This window comes from Cynocephalus volans, chromosome 11 (genome assembly GCF_027409185.1).
Source record: "Cynocephalus volans isolate mCynVol1 chromosome 11, mCynVol1.pri, whole genome shotgun sequence".
NCBI lineage: Eukaryota > Metazoa > Chordata > Mammalia > Dermoptera > Cynocephalidae > Cynocephalus > Cynocephalus volans.
The window spans coordinates 22,236,543-22,261,678 of NC_084470.1; the positions used below are offsets into that span (position 1 = coordinate 22,236,543).

The following is a 25,136-nucleotide window of genomic DNA, read 5'->3' on the forward strand; positions in this document are numbered from 1 at the left end:
CATCGTCTTACTGCCAAATCAGCACTTTTTACAGTTACCACAGCCTTCTCAAACTCTCTCTGTGGCAACCAGCATCACAGACCACTCTCTCCATTATATTTTCTCCCTTTTTTACCTCCCTGAGTCTCCTGTTTTCCTCATGACCTGTTAACATATTCTGTGTGCCTCTGTTTACATATTCCAAGTGCCTTGTTATTATAACATTGAATCATACTAACTTGTTTACTTGTCTGTCTCTTTAATATGAGAGTAAACTTTCTGAGGGCAGAAAACTAGATCTTATTCCTCATATCTCCAGTGCTTAGCAGTACTACACATTAGTAGTAGAAACAAAGTGAATGTTTTCTAAATTAATAAGTAACTGATTTCCTTGGCTGAAAGTGTTTCCCAAGATACCATACTTGACCTTCCCTTATTTCAAGGCAATCATACACTTTTGTTTTCTATAACTTCCTTGTAGAAAGTTCCCAGACCTCTTTGCAGCTCTAAGCTCTTTCTGGAATTCAAGCGCTACAATTCCAATTGTCATTAGACATCTACAGATTGTAACATCAGCACCTCAAACCTAACACAACGTCCAAAAAACAATCCTCCTATACGCATAACCAACTTCCCCTGTCCCACTTTTCTTACTTCTGGTAAATGGTATCGTTCTGAAAAATCTCCAAAAATGACCGAGTAGGGAACTCCAAGACTGTCCCTCCAAAAAGCATTCAATGAGCTGGCACACACTGTTTGAATCATCAACTTTTGCAGTGTATCTACTAAAAAAAAACTATAAAAACTAGGAGAGACAAGGCTGGATGAAGAAAGAAGCTGCTGCTTTGTAGTGAAGAAAATTCTATGGCATTTCAAGTTGCCAGCCTGCCACCCCCCACATCCTAAGTCAGTGGTGGCTGTGAGGACAGCAACCTACACTCCTAATGCCAGAGGAAGCGATACAGACCTTATTCTTAAAGAATTGTGATTATGCATTCCAATTTGTCTAGCACTTCCCTGAAAGACCCACATAATGGTTTGCTTTGGCTTCCCTGAGTTGGAGCCATTTCCAGGGTTAGGGTGTTTTCCTGGGTCGTTTTCATTGAAATCATTTAATTGATGGAGGAGCCTAGGGCAAGGGACAACAATTGAGACCAGGAACAGACAGAAAAAAAAAGCCTGGGAAGGAAGAGGATGCGAAAGGATATATGTGGGGTAATAAGGGCTTTTAAAAGCTCTTGTGTGTAAAAAAAAAAAAAAAAAAAAAAAGTTCTTGTGTATACCAAGAAATCCAGAAGGCCACACATATGGACAGGGCTGGACACTTATTCAGGAAAGACCCAAGAAGACCCTAAGATTTCACCTCTGGATGACCTTCACACTCTGGGCAAACAATAAGTGATGGCTAAGGCAGAACTCTAAATGGCTTGGTGCTATGGTTTAAATGTGTCCCCACAAAGTTCATGTGTCGGATCCCCAGTGCAACAGCGCAGAGAGGTAGAACCTTTAAGAGGTGATTACATGAAGGCTCTGACTTCATGAATGGATTAAGGCTGACGTGGGTTTTCTGATTAAAGGATGAGTTCAGCCCCCTTCCTCCCTCTCCTCTCCCTCTCTCTCTCTTTCTCATGCACATACTCTATTGCCCTTTCACCTTTTGCCATTGGCTGAGGTAGCAAGAAGGCCCTGGCTAGATGCAGGCCCCTTGACCTCAGACTTCCCTGCCTCCCAGAACTGTAAGAAATAAATCTGTTCTTTATAAATTACCCAGTCTCGGGTATTATGTTATAGCAGCACGAAAAAGACTAAGACACTTGGCTAAACATTAACTGAGGGCCCCAATATAGAGCCAATCTGTAAAGTTTGGAAGAGTAGTTTGTTTTTTTTTTCTTTTGGCTCTAGGTGTTCAAAGACATTCTCTCAAAACACTAGCTGACTGCTAAGCACATGGAGCACAGACTTCAGTGGCCACATATGACTAAGAATACAGACCTTACAAAAATAGTTTAGAAAAGTCCCTAAACATACGAACCACCACTGACAAAAAGAAGCAACAATAAACCCTGAGGGGGAGGGGACAGAATATCATGCCGAAAGAAAAAAATCAAAAATCAAAAATCAAGAATCCTATATCCTCCAAAACTGTTCTTCAAAAATGAAGGAGAAATTGAGACATTCCTAGATAGAAACAAACTGATGGTATTTATCACTACTAGAACTGTGCTTCCAAATGCTAAAGGGAGTCCTCCAGGCTGAAATGAAAGGACACTAGACAATAATTTTCATACGAGAAAATAACAACAGTAAAGTTAGCTACATAGCTAAATATAAAAGCCAGTAGCAGTATTGCATTTTTGGTTTGTAAAACTTCTTTTTTTTTCCTATATAATTCAAAATACAAATGTATAAAACCATAATTTCAAATCCAGGTAATATAAAAGGTGGAGCTGTAAAAGTGCTGTTATGTATAATACTGAAATTAAGGTGGTATTAATTCAAACTTGATTGTTAAAAATTTAAGATGTAAATTCTAATCCCAAGAGTAACCACTAAGGAAAAAGTAAAAAAAATACAGAAAAAGAAAAAAGAAAGGAAATAAAACAGTACATCACAAAATATAAGTCTAGAAAGAAGGAATTAATAGAGGAATTGAGGAGAAAAAGTATAAGGCATATAGAACAAAATAACAGAAGTTCTTCCTTATCAGTAATTACTTTAAATATAAATGGATTAAATTCACCAGTTAAAAGGCAGAGATTGGCAGAATGGATTAAAAAAAAAAAAAGAAAGACCCATCTCTATGCTATCTACAAGATACTAACTTTAGAAGAATCCAAAGATAAAAACAGCTGGGGTGGCTACATAAATAACAAAAAATATAGACTTTAAGACAAAGGTCATTACAAGAGACAAAGAAGGACATTACATATTGATAAAAGGGTCAATCCATGAAGAAAATATAACAATTACAAATATATACACAACTAACAGAGAGACAAAAATCGACAGAATGAAAGGCAGAAATAGACAGTTCTATGATATAGTTGGAGACATCATACCCTATTTTTAATAGTGGATAGAACTAGACAAAAGTTCACTAAGAAAATAGAGGACTTGAACAATACTATAAACCAATTAGACCTAAAAGTCATATATAGCACACTTCATCAAACAACAGCAGAATATACATTTTTCTCAGGCATGCATGGAACATTCTGCAAGATAGATCATATGTTAGGCCACAAAACAAACAAGTGTCAATAAATTTGAGATTAAAATCATATATATCTTCACTGACCACAATGGAATAAACCCAGAATCAGTAACTGTAAGGAAAATTGAAAAATTCGTAAATATGTGGATATTAATCAACACACTTTTAAACAACCAGTGGGTTAAAGAAAAAATTACAGGTGAAATTAGAAAATACTTTGACACAAATTAACATAAAAACACAACATACTAAAACCTATGGGATGTAGCAAAAGCAGTGCTCAGAGAGAAATTTATAGCTCTAAATGCATACATTAAAAAAGAAGATCTCAAATCTGCAACTTAAGGAACTAGAAAAAAAAGAAAAGAAACCCAAAGCTAGCAGAAGACAGGAAATAATAAAAATTAGAGCAGAGATAAACACAAAAGAGAATATTTAAAAAAGAAAGAAAGAAACAGGAGAATCAACAAAACCAAAACTTGGGTCTTTGAAAATATCAGCAAAATTGAAAAATCTTTAGTCTAGCTAAGAAGAAAAAAATTACTAAAAGTAGAAATGCAGTGGAAACATTACTATAGACCTTACAGAAATTTTAAAAAACAAACAAAGATTATAAGAAAACACTATGAACAGCTGTATGCCACCAAATTAGTTAATTAGATGAAAAAGATAAATTCCAAGAAACATACAAACTACCAAAACGGACTCAGGAAGAAACAGAATATTTGAACAGACCTATGAAAAATAAAGGATTGAATCAGTAATCAAAAACCTCTCAACAAGGAAAAGCCCAGGACAAGATGGCTTCACCGTACTTCTACCAAACATTTAAAGAAGAATTAACACCAATGTTTCTAAAACTTCTCCAAAAAGAGAAGAGAACACTTCCTAACTCATTCTATGAGGCCAGCATTACCCTGAATACCAAAGCCATCACAAGAAAACTTTGCCCAATATCACTTATAAATATAGAGGCAAAAATCCTCAACATATCAGTCAATTCCAATTACTTGCACAAGTTATGTTCTACAAAGTCATCATGAATGCTGAATTAGTAAATATCAAATCACTGGAAACACAGGGTTAACCTCCATTCACAACATTTTTGTCAATCAATACATAACCTTGTTTTATGTGTTTCTCTTTAAAGACACTTTATTTAATATAAATGGTGATTTATTAACATTGAATTCACAACCAACATCACTATAAGTATACCTGAACGAAGCTTATATAACACAAATTTTTTCCATAGGCAAATGACAGCTTTCTTGTGTTTAGGAACAGCAGACAACACTTCAACACTATGCTTGGCCATTTTAAACAGCAAAATCACCAAGAATAAGCACAAAAATGCAAAGGTGTGGCACTAAATAAACTGTGAAAGTATAGGAGACACCTGTTTACAATATAGGAGCTGAAACAATGAGGTGAAGCACTGCCTCAGCTGGGAATACTACTCATCCGGTGACTCAAATTTTGTGCCACTTTGCATGTCTGCAAAAACATCACAAAGTATCAATTTGGGGCTTACAGATAAATTTGAACAAGTAGGTAAATTCACAAGTACAGAATCTGTGAAAATATAAGGATCAAATCAAATCCAGTAATATATTAAATGGATTATACATCATGACTAAGTGGGACTTAAACAAGGGTAGTTCAACATATGAAAATAAACCAATGTAATACATCACACTAGCAGAATGAAAGGGGAGGTGGAGAACACATGACCTTCTCAATTGATGCAGAAAGAGCATTGGACAAAATCTAAAACCTTTTCATGATAAAAACACTCGGCAAACTAGGATTAGAAGGGAATTTCCTCAACATAAAGGACATCTACAAAAACCCACAGCTAATGTCATACTCAATGGAGAAAGGCAAAGCTTTCCCTGTCAGATGAAGAATGCTTTCACCACTTCTATCAACATTGTATTGAAAGTGCTAGCCAGAGCAATTAGGCAAGGAAAAGAAATCAAAGGCATCCAGACTGGAAAGAAAGGAGTAAAATGATCTTTATTCACAGATGAAATGATCTTGTAAGTTGAAAATCCTGAAGAATCCACCCACCAGAAAACTGTTAAATAAATTCAGCAAAGCTAGATACAAGATCAGTACATAAAACTCGGTTGTATTTCTACACATGCTAGCAATGAACAATCTAAAGAGGAAATTAAGAAAGTCATTCCATTTATAATAGCATTAAGAATAAAATACATAATAAATTTAAACAAGGAAGTACAATAACTGTACACTAAACATTACAAAAATTTCTGAAAGAAGTTAAAGAAAATCTAAATAAATGGAAAGATATTCTGTGTTAGGTGGCAATACTATCCAAAGCAATGTACGTATTCAATGCAATCCTTGTCAAAGTTCAACAGCTTTTTGTTTGCAGAAATCGTAAAACTGATTCTAAAATTCATGTGGAATTGCAAGGGACCCCAAGTAGCCAAAACAATCTTGAAAAAGGATAAAGTTGGAGGACTCTCTATGTCCAATTTCAAAACTCACTACAAAGCGACAGTAATCAAACAGTGTGGTACTGGCATAAGAACATACACACAGACCAATGAAAAGAACTGAGAGTCTGGAAATAAACCCATATATCTATGGTCAACTGATTTTTGTCAAGGGTGCCAAAACCATTTCGTTGGGATAAAGAACAGTCTCTTCAACAGATAGTATTGGGACAAAAGGATATTCACATGAAAAATAATTAAGCTACATTCTTACTTCACAAATACAAAAATTAACTCAAAATGAATCAATGACTCAAATGTAAAAGCTAAATCTATAAAACTCTTAGGAAAAAAACCCTTAGAAGAAAACACAGGAGTAAATCTTCATGACCTTGGATTTAGCAATGGATTCTTAGATATCAACACCAAAAAATAAGCAAACTCCCCCCCTTTTCAAAAAAAGAGCAATTGTGCTTCACTAAAATTAAAAACATTTGTGTACAGGACATGATCAAGAATGTTAAAAAACCTACAGAAGTAAGAGACTAGTATGCAGACCACATAAAGAACTCTTAGAAGCCAACAACAAAAACTAATTCAAAAATGGGGGCAATGACTTGAATAAACATTTTTCCAATGAGGATTCACAAATGGCCAACAAGCACATGAAAACATGCAAAATACCATTAGTCATAAGGGAAATGCAAATCAAAACCACAGTACAATACCACTTTACACCCACTAGGATGGCCATAGACAAAACAAAAACAAAAAAAAAGAAAAGAAATGTTGGTAAGCATGTGGAGAAATTGGAACCCTCTTACAATGCTGGTTGGAATGTAAAACGGTGTAACTGATGTGGAAAGTTAAGACAGTTTCTTGAAAAGTAGAAGAAAATTATTATACAATCCAGCAATTCCACTCCTAGGTATATACCCAAAAGAACGGAAAACAGATATTCAAACAAATACTTGTATATGAACGTTCACAGCATCACTATTCACAATAAACAAAATGTGGAAACAACCTGAACACCCGTCAACAGATGAATGGATAAACAAAAAATAGTACAGCCATACAACAGAATATCATTCAGCCATAAAAGGGATGAAGTACTGATATACGCGACAGCATGGATGAACACTGAATATATCATGCTGAATTAAAGAGGCCAGGCACAAAATATTACATATTGTATGATTCCACTATATGAACTATCTAGAATAGGTAAATCCACAGAGACAAAAAGTATAATTGTGGTTAAGGGGCTTAAGGAAGGGGAGAGTGGGTAATGACTAATGGGTATAGGATTTCCTTTTGGGGTAACGAAAATGTTTTGAAATCAGATAGAAGTGATGGTTGCACAACACCAGTAAGGTACTAAATATCAATGAACTGTAAACTTTAAAATGGTTAAATTTATGTTGTGACTTTACCTTACAAAATTTTTTTAATTTAATTTTATTTTATAAATATATAATGTGATTGATTTGTGTGTCCCTCTACCGAATCCTCCCTCTCCTCCTCCCTCCCATCAACCTCATATCTGTTCGCATATCTTAACAACTTCAAGGAATTGTGATTGTTGTGTCTTCTTCCCGCCCCCACCATTGTTTGTGTATTTATTTTTAGCTCCCACAAATAAGTGAGAACATGTGGGATTTCTCTTTCTATGCCTCACTTGTTTCACTTAATATAATTTTCTCTAAGTCCATCCATTTTGTTGCGAATGGCAGTATTTCATTCTTTTTTATAGCAGAGTAGTATTCCATTGTGTATATATACCACATTTTCTGTATCTACTCATCTGATGATGGACATTTAGGTTGGTTCCAACTCTTGGCTATTGTAAATAGTGCTGCAATGAACACTGGAGTACAGGTATACCTTCGACTTGATGATTTCCATTCCTCTGGGTATATACCCAGCACTGAAATAGCTGGGTCATATGGTAGATCTATCTGTAATTCTTTGAGGAACCTCCATACCATTTTCCATAAAGGCTGCACCATTTTGCAGTCCCACCAACAGTGTATGAGAGTTCTTTTTTCTCTGCAACCTCGCCAGCATTTATCATTCACATTCTTTTGGATATTAGCCATCCTAACTGGAGTGAGATGGTATCTCCATGTGGTTTTGATTTGTATTTCCCGAATGCTGAGTGATGTTGAGCAAATTTTTTTTTTAAAGAGTCATATCAAAGCCTCAGCCATCTTATATCTCCTTACTGCCAACACTTTCCATCCCCGCTATTGTCAACCTAAATCAGGCCTATTATGCTGTACCTGAGCCTTCATTATCCTCTGTGAATTGGTTTCCTTACTAATCCAATCTTGCCCTGATTCCACACACCATTCATATCAACCAGTCTAGTCTTCCTATAAAAACAGCTGCAATCACATACAGAACTGCTCAACAGCCAACAGTGGCTCTTCATTGCCTACTGAATTAAGAGAAATATTCTGCCTAGAATGTACTGCCCTCTTTAGAATGTCCTCAGCTTTCCTTTTCAGGTTTATAGTACAGACTACTGAAAAACAGTAGATCTTCAATTAGCCATTTGTTCAAATCCCAGATCTACCACTTACTAGCTATGGAATCTCATGCAAGCTATATCACTTTTCTGAGCTTAGAAATGCAGAAAATACTATTTTTCTCATGAGAGTGTTGTGCGAATTGAGTAAAATAATGTAAAGTAACAGTATAATACATATGGTAAATGTTAAATAAAAGCACCTTTCTACAATGCCCTGCACCAAAACAACCCTAAATTTTAATAAAAATGGACTATTTGAAATCCCCTGAATAGATGTTTCTACCTTCATGACTTGGTTTTTACCTTGTTCACCAGTTTCTTACCAAAACCTTAATAAAATTCTTTCCTCTCAAAAATCTACCCACTCAAGAAGTAGAATAACTATTTCAATTAATAACATTATTATTTCATTATTCTTCCTGCTCCATGTTTCTCAACATCCTTCATTTCCCACCCCTACCCTCAATGATACATAAGCTCTCCTTTTTAAAACATCCTAGCACCTTGTACTTCTGAGGTACCTACATTAGCTTTTTCTGTATTTGTATTTTTTCCTGTTATTTCAAGCCCATTTACTAGAGCCTAAGCTTCTGGAGAGAAGTGTTCTATGTCTCACTGATCTTTTGCACTTCCTAAACCATCCAGAACTATGCACATAGCAGATATGCAATAAATGTTTGTCAGATTTTGTAAAACTGAATACTGATATAAGTAAATATTTAAAAATTTTTAAACCTGAAAATAAAGAATAGTTTCAAAAGGATTTTTTTTTTAACTCTGAAAAAGATGTCTAAAAAGGAATTAAAATTTTGGACAGACCCAACCATTAAAGTCCCTATGAGAAAACACCAACAACAATCTAATTTTAGAGGCTAGAAATATTTCAAGAAAAGAACACAAGCTTGGAATATTTGTTTTCTATGCAACACAAAACCCTCTACAGTCTCTCTTGTGAGCATGTCTTTCAACCTAATATCTATTTTTCCCGAACCCACTGATGCTATAACTCATGCTACAGTGATATCAAGCTCCTCACAGTTACCAAAAATCCATGCTCTTTCAAGGCTCTGAGGCTTGCACATGATATTTTTCTCCCTAAAACACTCCCTCATCCTCATTCTTTAAGACTCAGTCAAGGTATCTTCTTCCTGAAGGTTTTCCTATCTCTCCACCACCCTCCCCTGCCAAAAGCTGATGTATTTCTTTGTGCCATTACTATTCTTTGTAAATATTTTTACCATAACACTTAATACTCTGTATACCCATATTTGCTTCCTTGAGATCAGACAGCATGTTTTTAATTACTTCTTTATCCCTAGTGACTGGCCCACATTAAATGTTCCATTAATGTTTATCATGTGAACGACTGAACAAAAGCATGCATACTCAGTAGGTTGCATTATTCTCCTCCTTACAATTCTTTGAGAAGGGCCTGTTTATTGTCCTTTGTTTCTATTGCTAGAAAATGGTCCTTCCAATCTCCTGCTATCAATGAAAGCAGATGCAAAAGTACTATACAAAGTTACACAAACATAAAGTATTAGTATTTCTTAGTGTCTCAATTATGTTATAATCCTCTACAATTAGATCCTTTCACAAAAAGTTATCATTCAGGTCAATGTACTATCTTTTCTAAATTCTTCCTGTCTTAATTCGTTTGGGCTGCCATAATAAAAATACCATAAATGGGTAACTTATACACAAATGGTGGTTTAGAGGGCTTTAAAAGGAGAGTGAATGAGGAGTTTAGTCTCTCTTTGCTCCACCATTGTTGCAATGTGATACTCTGCTGTCACTGTCACCACCACCAAGGCTCTCAACAGATGTGTTCCCTGAACTTGGTAGACTTCCCAGCCTTCAAAACTGCAAGCAGTAAATTTTGTTTTCTTTATAAATTACCCAGTTCCAAGTATTTTGTTATAAGCAACAGAAACAAATACATGTAGTATCTACCTCATAAATTTTTTGTAAAGAACTTTTAAAGTGTATATGTAAAGCACTTAGCACAGTGCATAGCACATATCAGGCACTCAATCAGTGGTATAACAGCCTGAACAGAAGTGACTACATTTTGCTAAACCTTTGAATTTAAAAACTTCTTCTCTCCTGTAATCTAAATCACAGTTTGCAGCTAATTGCCAGAACAGAACTCTTGCTCTCACATTGTACACAAATAATTAGAGAAAAATTATTAACCCAAATAGCCATTTTTTACTAGCTTACTAACCTGATCTTATTTGAGAATAACAGGAACTAAATCCGTGGAGAACAAAGTATGATGCTGGTCAATTCCCACCTAGGAAGTTCCTTGATGATTATCTGAAACACTCAGGCATGTCTGCATGTCCCCACTTGGTCACCATGAATTAATTTTCTACCACAAACCCCTAAAAAACCCTTTGGCAAATCTGGGAGAGGTGGAGATGGTCTTTGAGACATAAGTTGACCATGTCCCCAGGCTGCTGGCTTCCTGATTAAAGGCCACCTTTCCTCACACTAACTCTTGTCTCTCTATTATTGGCCACTGGGCGGCAAGCAAACACACCTTTGGGGGTCTCAGTTAGCAATGGTAGTTATTACTTTCCCATCATCTAGTGTCTCTGGTATTTAATTTTTCAAAATTAAACATTTATTGTTGCATTATATACCTGGAGCTGGCTGGGGTTAAGAGGAAAATGCTCAGATCTAAGCACTGAGGAAATGAACAAATCTGAGGCAGACTTTTTTACTGTTAGCTTTATTATTTTTTTTAAAGTGTTATATAGCTTCCAATTTTCCCTTCACTACTATCCACTGGTCTTACTTCTCTCTTCCTACAGCACTGTTTCTTAACCAGAGCAACACATTATAAACACCTCAAAAGTTTTTAAGAACTTGGTTAAGCATTGTAAACAATCCACCTTTATGTGATAGCCGTCCTCCTCCTTTGTACCATAACTATTTCTTATGGAACCTGGTTTCCAAATCCCTGATATACTGGATACCAGTATTTGGAAGCATCCAAGTTCTCAATACCATTGTTAAAAGTATATCTATCCGAAGTGGATAAAGCATGTCACATTTTATTTGGCCAGTGCACACACAAGGGAGCTATCGCATCCCTTCACCTGAGCACCTCACAGACCTGAATCAATGCCACCACGGACTATGTTAAGACTTTAGCACCTACATTAGCACTAGCAGCTCTTACTAATAAGCCTTTTGCTCATGTAAACTGTTGACAGGCTAGTTATCACCAATCTTCTCAATCCCTTTTAAAATCGCAGAGTTTTACATTAGTGTCTGTTCTTATTCATCTTGTTTATTTCTATCTCAATTTTTAGCTTCCAAATATTTCAGAACCCAATGTATTAGTTATTGCTTTCAACTTTAGGTACTCCTTACTTTAAGCACGTCACTTCCCTTCATCTAAATCACTGAGTAAATTGTTCAATAGAATGGTGACAAAGTATTACTGCTTCTTCCTAGTGAACTATAATTTTGTTCTTATGTTTGTACTTCTTTCAAAACCAAATTCTCCCTCATGGATTCCCCACCCCTGATTCCTATGACACTCATAAGACTGCTTAGTTGTTTACCAGGATTGTAAAACTTTTAGAGTTAGAAGGGACTTTCCAGGATCATCTAGTCTTGCCCAACTCTCTTTTACAAGTAAGGAACAGGAAATTAGAAAAGTTATATACCCTGGGCATATAACAGGTATATATGGAGGCAAAATTAAGGAATTCTAAATACAAACATATGGTACTCTTTCCAATACAGGTTATTTAATTTCTTTGTATTTTCATCTGTTCATTTCATCTACATAAAACAATTGTTTTTAATTATTCTGTCTTCTCTAAAACACTGCCATTTTTATTTTCAAGGGTATTCTGGCTACCACACAAGGAGCACATATCCTGTTTCCTCTACTTTTTAAGTCCATTCAGGGAGTAGGTGGATGAACAGTATGTCACTACTGTGACAAGCTGTCTGGCAAAATAAATACAAATTTGGGGCTGCTGCAGGGATTGAAGAAAGGGATATTTTGGTTAAAAATCTCAAATCCTGACCCTTGGTCTACAAGTACCTTTAAGATTAATTATCAACTTCTTAAGACACAGTAGAGAGAATAATATGATATATATTCAATCACTGTACCAATAATATGACATACTCTTTTTATCCTTTTTGTATCATTTCTGGTTGATTTATGGCCAGTATCACTTATGACCAAACCTAGAAATGAAACCCACTATATTATTAATAATAAATAACAACCATCATCTACCTCCCCACCAAAATTTAAGTTTTGTGAAAGTTAGCATTAATTTTTCACTCTATGATTTTTGCCTTGCTTGTAGAAGGCTGTCAATAAAAATGCATTGGTAAACAAATGAATAAATTAATAAGTTCTTTAAAAGGAAAACTAAACCAAAAAATGGAAATACAAAGATCTGAAAATTTGATAACTTCCCAAAAAGTAAGGAGAAGTTAAGATACATATTTCCAGAGGGATTCACTTAGCCACCAAAGCTAACTAAAGAAACAAATGAGGCTTCATATTACAATTCAACATTCTTTTTCAACAAATTGCTTACTCCTTTTGTTTTGCCCTTTTCCTAGAATCTCGCATCAGGTTACTTTTTGTTTTCTTATGCTCCTTATGCATAAGAGAGTTCTAAAATAATTTCTCTGTTCATTTTTCTAGAAATATCAAGCAAATGTTCAAGGAGATCAAATTAATTATCATAAAAAGGCCATCAGACACAGATTAGGCTCTTGTAAATTAGTTTTAGTATTACTTTATGACCTGAACTCAAAAACAATCCCAGAAACTCACTATTTTATTTTCTTCGTATGCAGCTGCTCCCAGAACTCCTTTCAAGTCCTCACATGCACCAAAATAGTAATTTGAAGCAATCCTACACTAATTAAATCAAACCATTCTTTTTACTAGCGCATTTATTAAATGTTATCTTTACACTGTTCCTCTAAAGTCTAAGTAAAAAGCAGTAAGACAATATCATGTTAATTCAGAGGTCGAGGATGAAGGAACTAGTTCACTTAATCCTTTTTTTCCTAAGTTTTTAACATGTTTACAATTTATTTAATTCATTTCAAATGGCTCTGCTAAAATGAAAGTTACTGAATTAGAACTGCATCAAACGCACACCATTTATATCCTCTGCCTATTTGTTATTGAAACATTCATACTAAAACATTTTTAAATTATTTTACCTACCAAGTCAAAACTAGTATTATTTGATATATATCACAGTTTAGCCTATGTTACATAAACAACATACAGCAACCACCTTATATAAAACCACCAATTTCTTTCCACAGAGTCTTCCTTTAAATTCGCAAAAGTGAAAAATATAATTCAAAACCTACAGATTTAATAAAGAGATTAACTTACTGAAAAAATCTTTAAAGGCGTTTAACCAATCCATTTTGAACAAAAATTCCGTGTTCTCTTTTGTCAGTTTGTTAACAAGCTCAGGATAATTCTTAGTGAGCTTCCTGGTCTGTACTGCAACACTGAAACTTCCCACACCCAATCCATGTGACCTGGCCCACACCCAGACAATAGAAAGTTTTTTCTGAGGCTTCTCTTTCCAAAGCTTTTTTCCTAAACTGTAATAGAGCCAGTAAAAACAGTAAATCATGATGGCCAAAAATGTGACCTTATTATTCAGACTTATTTTGGAAGAAGCTTTAAAGCATATGTATTTTTTAACAGTAAAAATATATTTACAAATTCATCCTTTTCTTTGTTTTCTCCCTTTCAACTCTCAATGTCCCCACCAGCACAATCACTGTGAAACAAATCTATTAATTTGCATGGGACATTTAAGTTACCAAAAAGGGTGCAGAAATTCTGAGTAAAGGGAAAAGCCGTCTGATGCAAAAAGCTGGATTTACATCATTATAAAGGCTAACTACAGATCGTTAACTTGTTTCCAAACTAACGATATTTTGACATACTCTGGAATATTAACAGCCAATAACTGTAAAATACTAATAAAATTAACAGAGATTTCCTAAGACTTAAATATAGATAAAATCTTGCTAAAATTCTCAGTAATATCAGAAAATAATATGAAAGGTTTCCCTAAAGTATTAACAAATAATAAAAATTATATCTAATTGAGCTTTTAGATTTATATAAAGTAATATTAAAAACGGATATTTTTCCTCTTTGTTCTGACATTAGTTTTTTCACTATCTCTTGTTAATTACTGCTACATATGCTCTAGTCCCAGGATACCAGTAAAAAGGAACAAAAGTCTACCTAGGTATGCCCTAGTCCTCTCCGTGCATTCTTCACTATGAGGCATACTTGATAGAAATTACCTTAATTTTCCCCAATACCTCTAATCAGCGTGCTTTAAATAAATGTCCAGTATTTACAAAACTAGAAGTATTCCTAGTTCTAAGTGTGGTCTCTTCAGCTCCTCAAGGAAAATCTTTCTGATTTGTCTTCCATTTAAAAACTAAAAACAATTGTCTTATTTGCAAAACCTTAAAATCTGAAAAAAGTTATCTCAGCAGTTACATGTCGCAGTGACTATATATATCATATTACCTTTAGAAAACTGGAAATGTTTTCAGCACAGAAACTTATATTCCAATACTTTATATCTTACTTTGAACTGTGTCATATTTTAGTTTTCGCTGTTTTAACAATGGTTAAAAATGTTCAATATTTGTCTTATCTTACATTGCTGATAATTAAAAGAGCACTCAAGTCTAAGATAATAATATTGTTGAATAAGAAATAAAAACTAATGTAAAGCAGTGAGTAAATAATATTTCATATTTGTCAATCATGCTACATTGCTCCCAACCTGTCTTTGCAAGTAGAAATTTTGCTTTTCTTCTGCATACAGACAAAGAACCACTAAGCAACAGCATGTTGCCTGAATACCAAAAATGACATTCTGTCCCTCCCATTCCTTCCTGTCAGCTAAGGAGAGTTTAACTATTAAAAAAAAAAAAAAAGGCCAGTCCTCACCCATGCATATTTCCTTCCTATAGGCCCAGTGTGAAGTAGGCTCCACTGTCTCAGGCCCTAATAGAGGGCCAATAAAGTGTAAATAAACAAAACAAAAACTTTATAGTTAGAGGAAGAAAGGAGGGGAAAAAGAGAAGCAAAATGGGAAAGAGATCAACTGTGTAAATGCTAATGTGAAGTAATGATCCAGTTCAAAATTCTTATCAAACAGAATAAGATGATGGTTTGTTTTTTAAGTGAATTTGAAAATGTAAACCATTACATGTTAAAGTGCAGCAATGTGTCAGGTAAAACAGGTGCCTTGATGCCAAGGAAGCAACTCTGTGTCATACTCTTTCGCCTGCCTCAATTAGAGGCAGAATTTGCCTGTACATATAAATTCCAACAGGCACTCATGATTTAAGAAGCCCTGTCAGAAGGTCAGTTAGTTCTGCTCATTAGCATCACTGTGGTTTGACACCTTTGAACTTGGGCCTAGATTTACAGAAACTGTTTGCTAACACTTAAGACTTTCACTGATCTCCTTGCATGAATAACAGCCATGAGCCAAACTTACCTTCCCTAGCTGAAATTCCAGTCCTGGCCTTTTCAAATCAATTCTGCCCATTGCTGCCAGAATGGTGTACAAAGAACTAAGCTCCAGAATCCATTTAAAAGAAAGCTATTTTTCTTTTAATGCAAAAACTTACCTAGGGTATCCTTTAGGTTTTTTACAATAGATGCTTTCCGAGCACTATTTTTCCTTTCCACGTAGTTAGAAGGCACAAAACCCGTTTTATTCATGGAATTTCGAACTCGCCACCAGGACTTAGAGTCATCCAGAAGCCACAATCTTTCATTCTTTTTGATGTCCAGCTCTTGTTCTTGTTGGGCCACATAATCAAATTTAGCTACTACCACCACTTCTTCTGCCATCTTTCAACAGCTTCAGCACTGTAAACACAGAAATATTTTTATATAAGGTTGAAGTAGTAGAAGTCTACATGCTTTTCAAAAGACACATACCTAAAAATCGAAGGACATTGAAAGGTTGAAGCTAAAACTATGGGGCAAAAAAATACACCATGCAAATACTAATTTTAAAAAACTGGTGTTGCTATATTAATATCACACAAAATAACTTTAAGGCAAAGCCCTTTACTAGCAATAAAGTTCACTACACAATGATAAAAGGTTCTATTAAATATACATAAGATCTAAACCTATATATACTGAGAAGTCCCCAGGGTCCTGAGGCAGCAGACTGAGGGCCTCAGCCCCACCTACCCCACTGCAACCAGGCGAGCAAGGAGCCAGCCTTGAGCCAGCCCCATCCCACCTTTCTCCCCCAACAACATCTAAGAAAGTACTTATTACTAAAAAAAAAAAAAAAATAAGTAAGTAAACTTATGTGTCCTAATAATAATAAATAGACTGTTAGAACCACAAGGAGAAACTGACAAATCCATTATCACAGAGAGCCATTTTTAACATATTTGTCTCAGTAATGAAACAATTAAAGAGACAAAAACAGTAAGACTAGAGAAGAATTGATATTATAACCAGTAAGTTTGCTCTAATAGACATATACGAAATATTACCTACAAACAGAAGAATACAAATGGAACATACACAAAATCTGATCAAATGCTAAGCCAAAAAGAAAGTCTCAACAACTTTGATGCAACTGGTATCCTATAAACATATTCTCTGATAACCATAACAAAATACAGCTTTTCTTAAAATCATGTATGTTTGGAAAATTCTAAAAACTCATGAGTCTAAGAAGAAATCATATAGAATTTTGAAAATATTCAGAAATAAATGATAATAAAGACTATACATCTAATCTTCTGGGATGCAGCAAAAGGATTATATAGAGGGAGATTTTTAGTTTTAGTTATATTAGAAAATAAGAGCTAAAAATAATCAACTAAACATTGATCTTAAGCAGTTGAAAAAGTAGAAGAATCTAAAGAAAAGTAGAAAACAGGAAATACAAATAAAAGCAGAATTTAATAAAACAGATAACAAAGATATAACAAAATCTCAATAAAATGAAAAGGAAGCTCTTTGTCAAGACTAATAAAGTTGACATAATTCTGGCAAGACTGATCAATGAAAAAGAAAAAGCACAGCCAACTACCAGAATGAAAAGGAGTCAAAATTACAGAGGCTGCAGACATTCAAAAGGCATGGCAATAATATAAAAAACTTTATCAGTAAATCTGAAAACAAGTGAAATGTATAAATTTATAGAAAAATAAAATAAAAGTAGATGATTTTTTTTTTAATTACAAAACTACTGATACACTTTCTGAGACACTAGAAAGCTAGAAGCTGACTTCTTTCAGGGATGCCTGGGCATTCCTTCCCTGTGCCTCATCCCCCATCCAATTAATCTATCAGCTTGATGAAATTTAATTCTAGGTTCCAGTGAAATTTTAAAACTTGACAAACTGATTTTAAAATTCATCTAGAAAAGTAAACATGTAAAACTGGCAACGAATATTTTTTGGAAAAATATAAGGGATGGAGGGCAGGCCCGTGGCTCACTTGGGAGAGTGTGGTGTTGATAACACCAAGGCCACGGGTTCAGATCCCTATATAGGGATGGCCGGTTAGCTCACTTGGGAGAGCACGGTGCTGACAACACCAACTCAAGGGTTAAGATCCCCTTACCAGTCATCTTTTTTTAAAAAATAAGGGTTGGTACAATGACACTGTAGGTTGTATATCCAGCATTCATTTTCTCTTTCCCTAACAGCATCCCAATTATCTTTCTAGTAATCTCCTCTTTATTTTGGCCAAGCAACTTGGGGAATTGATCCTAGCTTCAAAGATGTATCTGGATTAAGCAAAGCCCTGTCTGCATATTAGAATAACTTACGGAAATTCTTAAAAAACACAGGTGCTTGGGCCCCTACTTCAGAGATTCGAATCAGTCTGGAGTTTCACTCAGGTATTATTAGTATTTTTAAAAATTATCCAAGTGACTTTAATATACAGCCAGGATTGAAAACCCACAAAAGCCAATCACGACAATCTTTCCCTTGCTAGGTTTGTCCACACTAACCCACTTACGGACAATGACCCAGATGCAAGGAAAAGTTTGCTAGGGATTTCAGGTAACAGTTGATTGCCTCTTGAGAAACACAGTAAGTGGCTATCTCTGAACTGTCATGGACAGATAGATGAAAGGTCTGGAACTACTGCAGCCACCTTATCACTAACTGGAGGATAAAACTGACAAGCATGTGAAAGGAGTGCTTCTGGGAAATAGAGCCAGAGGTGCTAAAACAAGCACTGAAGTCTGCCCTTGTGGAGTATACTAACATTTATAAAGCAAATGTATTTCACAAGGCCTAGTTTCCAAAGCCCTGTAGTTTCAAGTATAACCTAATTTTTTAAAATTACACATAGAAATGTTAACCTTGCAAAAGACAGGAAACTCCCCAGGCTAAAGTCTCTGATATAGATATAAAATTGTGACACAGCAAAATTGCTGGCTCAAAGAACAGATGCCCGTGGAGCAGGTTAACCTATTGAATGATATGTTAAGTTGCTTTATTGTTGTGTATACATACTAAGAAAATTGCTGTAGGGAAAGAAAATGTTTGCTAAGAACAAGCTTTTGTTGATGGATTGACTTAACCTTTTGCAAACTGCACTGTGGAATGTCACTTTGTTATTTCATTAATGTTACCAGCTTAGCTATACTTAGCCATAACTCCACCTATGTTCCTTTTTTGTAACTTTCTGGCCTGAAAAATAAATACTGAGACAGAACCCCAGGTCAGGGTTAATTTTCCAAAGGAGAAATGCCTCTCTCTTGAGGGTTCCTGGAAATTAACCCCTTTGGGGTATCTCACTGCTCAGAAGAAATGAGCTTTGAGTAATCCTTTTTGCAGATTGCAAAGCAACATACCCTCTTAACATCCAGTTCCTTGAGCTAATAAATTTCTTTTTTATGTTTTCTATTATTTTCAGCTGAGAGTTGCGAAATTATCCTACCAGATATCAAAAGTGCTAAAACAGCCAAGGTAATTTAAAATAATATGATACTAATACAGAAGCAAATAGACCAATAGAATACAGATTGAGGTTCAGAAAACAGATACACCCTCATGAATGTAGCTTTAGAAGCCCTCTTCTCTAACATACAAGCTATGAGTTGTAGTTTAGGCATTTTTAAAGTAGATGGAATACTTCTAAGCACTGGTGAAATACAATCTAAATACAGAAGATGTTTTTGTGTATTTTTGCCCCAAACATTTATAGTGGTCTCACCCAGACTTAATTCAAAGCATGGATTTTTTTGTTTTTCTTTTTTACAGTGATTTCCTCTGATAAATCCTCCCAAAGCAATCAATCTACTTTTCACAGAACAACTCTCTTTTAGTGCTATTTTTGCTTATATAATATATAAAATTATAATAAGAAGCACACTTGGAAGAAACCCAACTTCTGAATCTTGGTAAGCAGATTCAATTCAACTGGTGAAAATGGAAATGTGCCAAGGGCATCAGGCTTTATACTTCATAAGAGAAATTGAGAGGGTTAATCAGGGATGTCAGTTAAGTAACTTACTCTGTGTGCATAAACATGAAAATATATGAGAATTTTGTATATGACAGGTTGCATTTCAGATCATTGGAGAAGAATGAGTTTATTCAATAACTGATACTAGGACAACTGGCTATCTATTTCGGAAAAATAGTCCTATCTCAGACAACAAACAAAAGTAAATCAGACAGAGAACTTTCACCTCTGGGAAGATGGAATAACTGTCCTCTACCTGTTTCTCTATGTACAACTAAAGCCCTGAACACTATACATAAAATATAAGAAAATTCTAAAAGGTGAAGAGAAGAAGGCAGATCAGCTAGGGACCTCAAGACCCAAGATTACCTAGTTTTTATTTTTGCCTGATACATCCCAGAGTTGGAGATAAAGGTCAGCAACCTAGATACACTAACACCACAGACAAAACATAAAAATAAAAGCAGCAGCCTGTGCTCTCCAGATAAAAGGCAAAAAAAAAAAGGAATACCCTAGCGAGACAGAAAACTTTTAGACAATAACTGCTCTACTCCAATCAACCCACAAACAAACAAACAAACAAACAATCAAAAACTGTGGTCCCACCAACAACAGCAAAGGCCAAGTAGGAAACCTAGATTTCCAACTCAAGAGGCTATAATGAGGCACTTCAACTTCTCCACTGGATGGTGTAAGGAAAGGCCAATTAAGGAGCCAGAACTTTTACTCACCAGACAGAAAATCAGCAAGGATATCAAAGAACTCAGTAACACATTCAACCAACAGGATCTAATCAACATTTATAGAACACTCCATCTCAAAACATCAGAATTACATGTTTTTCAAATGCCCAGGAAACACAACCAAGATAGACTATCCTGAGCCATAGAAAAAATTTTGACAAACTTGAAAGAATTAAAATCATACGGTGAATGTGTTCTTGACTACGATGGATCAAACTAACATCAATAACGGAAAAATAACAGGAAAACTTCTAATTATGTAGAAGGTAAACAACACACTTCTAAACAATTGTGGGTCAGAGGAAAATCAGAAATCAAAATCTGTGGAGCATAGATAAAGCAGTGCTGAGAGGAAAATTTATAGTACACTAAAGGCACATAATTAGAAAGAGGAAAAGCCTCAAATCAGTAATCTAACCTCCTGCCTCAAGAACATAAAAAAAGGGCCGAGCCCGTGGCGCACTCGGTAGAGTGCTGCGCTGGGAGTGCGGCGACGCTCCCGCCGCGGGTTCGGATCCTATATAGGAATGACCAGTGCACTCACTGGCTGAGTGCCGGTCACGAAAAAACGAAAAGAAAAAAAAAAAAAAAAAAAAGAACATAAAAAAAGTAGAGCATCATAAACTTAAAGCAAGCAGAAGGAAGTAAATGAAAAGAGAAATCAATGACATTGAAAACAAAAACAGCAAAAAATCGATGAAACAGATTGCTCTTTAAAGAGATCAATAAAATTGACAAAATTTTAGGAAAAAAAAGACACAAATTAACAATATTAAAAATGAAATAAGATATATCTCTACAGATGATGCAGGATAATAAGGATTAAAGAGGATAATAAGGGAATACTACAAACAACTCCACACATACAAATTTGACAACTTAGAGGAAGCTGACCAATTCTTTTAAAATGCAAATTACCACAACACGTCTGGTATGAAACAGATAACTTAAATGGCCCTATAACTAATCAGAAATTTAATTCACAATTAGAAGCTCCACTCAAAAAAAGAAACCTCCAGGTCCAGATGTTCTAACTGAAGAATTCTACCAAATATTTAAAGAATTAACAAATTCTACATAATCTCTTCTAAAAAGTAGAAAAGGAAGAAACATTTCCCAATTCCTCTTTAAGGTTAGTATTACCCTGATGTCAAAACTAAAAAAAGACAGTACAAAAAAGGAAACTACCAACCAATAACCCTATGAAATATAGGCAAAAATCCCTAACAAAATATTAGAAAATAGAATTCAGCAGTATGTAAAAAGAACACTCCATGACTAAGTGGGTTCTTTTCAGGAATGCAAGGCTGGTTCAATATTTAAATATTACTCAGTATACTCCACTACATTAATAAGCTAATAGAGAAAAATCATGATGCAGAAAAAGCATCCAACAAAATTCGACACTCATTCATGATAAAAGCTCTCAAAAATAGAAAGAGAAGGGAATAACTTCAACTCAATAAATGGCATGTACAAAAAACCTACAGCTAACATCATATTTAGTGTGAGAGACTGGATGCTTTCCCCCTAATAGCAAGAACAAGGAAAGGATGTCTACTCTCACCACTCCTATTCATCATTACGCTGAAGTTCTATTCAGTTCAGTAAGACAAGAAAAGAAATTAAGAGCATATAGACTAGAAAAGAAGCAAAAAAACTATCCTTATTTGCAAATGACATGACTAACTACATAGAAGATTCCAAAGAATATATGAAAAAAACTCCTAATACTGTTAAAAATAACTAAATGGGAGGCCCTTAGACTAAGGTTGCCCTAAGCCCTGGGTTCTTACGTAAGTAAAGGGAAACCTAACTTAGAATTTAAAAGAAAACGAGGGCCGACCCCGTGGCGCACTCGGGAAAGTGCGGCGCTCGGAGCGCAGCAGTGCTCCCGCCGCGGGTTCAGATCCTATATAAGGATGGCCGGTGCGCTCACTGGCTGAGCGCAGTGCGGCCGGTCACAAAAAGACAAAAAAAATAAAAACAAAAATAAATTTAAAAAAATAAATAAATAAAAGAAAATGAACTTAAGCTCAGCCAATCAGGTGGCCAACTGGGCATTTGTTATATAGCCTTGATCTTCCCACTGGGATAATCCAAATAAGGCAATTGCTCAGACTTTAACCAATCAATTTAATAAGTGAATTCAGCAAGATCACAGGATACAAGATCAACCTGCAAAAATCAACTGTATTTCCATATACTAGCAAAAAACACATGGACACCAAAATTTAAAATAATATATTATTTACAATCACTCAAAAATGAAAAAATAAAGAAAAAAAGAAAGAGTTGCAAATCTAACAAAACATGAAAAGGACCTAGATGTTGAAAAGTACAAAATGCTGATGAAGAAATCAAAGAAATGCTAAATAAAAGTGTTCATGGACTAGAAGACTCAATATAGTAAAGATGTCAATTTTTCCTAAATTGATAAACAGGTTTAATGCAATTCTTAATAAAACCACAGCAAAACTTTTTTGGATGTACAGACAATTTACTCTATAGCTGATGAAAGGCAAAATAACTAGAAGAGCTAAAACAATTTTTAAAAGGAAGAATAAAATGGGAGGAAAGAGTCTTCCAAATATCAAGACCTATTACGTAGCTATAGTAGTCAAGATTATGTGGTGCTGGCAAAGGGATGGAAACACAGATCAATGGAATCAAACAGAGAACCCAGAAATAAATCCACACAGATATGCCCAACTGAATTTTGAAAAAGGTGCAAAGGTAATTCAATGGAGGAAAACTAGCCTTTCTCAAATGTTGCTAAGTAACTGGACAAGGGGGTGGCCGGGGCGGGGGGGACCGGTGAGGAGAGAAGTAACTAGAACTAATCTCACACCTTATTCAAATACTAACTCAAAATGGATCACAGACTCAAATGTAAACCTATAAAACTTTTAGAATAAATATCAGAGAAAATCTTCAGGATTTAGAGCTAGACAAAGACTTGACATCAAAAGCAAGATCCACGAAAGGAAAAACTCAACAGCTGAAAAAACAAACTTCATCAGAAAACAAGCAAAAGACATTGAGACATTTACTGAAAAAGATTTACAGATGGGAAATAAACACATGGAAAGATACTTATCATCATTAGCTATAAGGGAAATGCAAATTAAAACCACATTAAGATATTACACATTCCTATCAGAATGGCTAAAATAAAAGAGTGGCAATACCAAATGCTGACACAAGGATATGTTGAAACTGGATTGCTTATACATACCTTGCTGATGAGACTACAAATGGTGCAGAAACTCTGGAAAACAGTTTGACAGCTTCTCCTAAAACTAAACATGCAACTACCACACAACCCAGCGATTGCACTCCTGGGTGTTTACTTAAGAGAAATGAAGATTTATGTTCACATGAAAACTTTTACTTGAATGTTTATAGCAACTTTATTTGTAACAGCTCAAAACTGGAAACCACCCAAATGTCCTTCAACAGGTGAATGTTTAACCAAAGTATGGTACATCCATACCAAAAAGGAACGAACAACTGATACAAAAACAACATAGATGAATCTCTGGGGAATTACGCTGACTGAAAAGAAAGAGGCCAATTCTGAAGGTTACATACTGTATGATTCCATTATGCAACATTCTTGAAACGATAAAATTATAGAAACAATGAATAGATTAGTGGTTGCCACAGGTTAAAGAAGGGTTGGCAGCAGGAGGAAAGTGGGTGTGGCTATAAAAGAAAAACATGAGAGATTCCTGTGGTAACAGAAGTGTCACATATCTTTACTGTATCAATATTAATATCCTTGTTGTGATAATATACTGTACTTTTGCCAGATGTTACCACTGGGGGAAATTAGGCAAAGGATACACTGAATCTCACAGTAAGTTCTAAAATTTCTTAAAATTGCATGGTGATCTATGATTATCTCAAAATAAAAAGTTTAAAGTAAAATAGACCAATTATAGATTTAAAGATAAAAAAGCATAACAAAAAATAAAACACAGAAATGATATTTTCATATTCTTGATACAGGGAAATCCTTTATTACCATAACTCCAGTACTAGAAACTATAAATTGAAAAAAAAGGTTGACTTCTATACAGGAAAAATACCACAAACTTAAAAAACAAAAATGTATTAACAGTTCTAGAGATCAGAAGTATGAAATGGGTCTCATGGGCTAAAATCAACGTGTTAGCAGACCTCTGTTCCTACTGGAGGATGTAAAGGAGAATCCATTCCATGCCTTTTTCAACTTCCAGAAACTGCCCACATTCTTTGGCTCCTGGCTGCATCACTCAGACTTTTCTTTGGTCATCATATTTCCTTTTCTCACTTTGACTATTCTGTCTCCCTCTTAAAAGAATCCTTATTAAGTACTACATGGGACCCATAAAGATAATCCTGGATAATATCCCCATCTCAAAATCCTTAACTTAATCACAACTGCAAAGTCCCTTTAATTAAATCAGGTAACATATTCACAGGTTCTTGGGATTAGAACATATCTTTGGGGAGCCACTGTATCAACTACTAACATCAAAAAACAAATTGAAAGACTTACAAACGTGGGGAAATATTTGTTCTATGCTCAGGTATTTAATACCCATTAAAGCTCGTACAAAAGATGAGAAAAGATAAGTTTAAAACTTGGCAAAGAACAAAGCGCAATTACGGAAGAGAAAACACAAATGAT

At 35.0% G+C, this 25,136-nt stretch overlaps 1 protein-coding gene across 1 annotated transcript in view; it reads right to left on the reverse strand.

Moving 5' to 3' along the window:
• The window catches only part of NCK1 (NCK adaptor protein 1), an 84,736-nt gene that overhangs the window by 5,512 nt on the left and 54,088 nt on the right, over nucleotides 1-25,136 (reverse strand). The window contains exon 2 of the mRNA XM_063114512.1: nucleotides 15,884-16,127. Coding sequence (XP_062970582.1) covers nucleotides 15,884-16,109 — 226 coding nt within the window. The 5' untranslated portion in view covers nucleotides 16,110-16,127. The remainder of the gene's footprint in view (nucleotides 1-15,883; nucleotides 16,128-25,136) is intronic.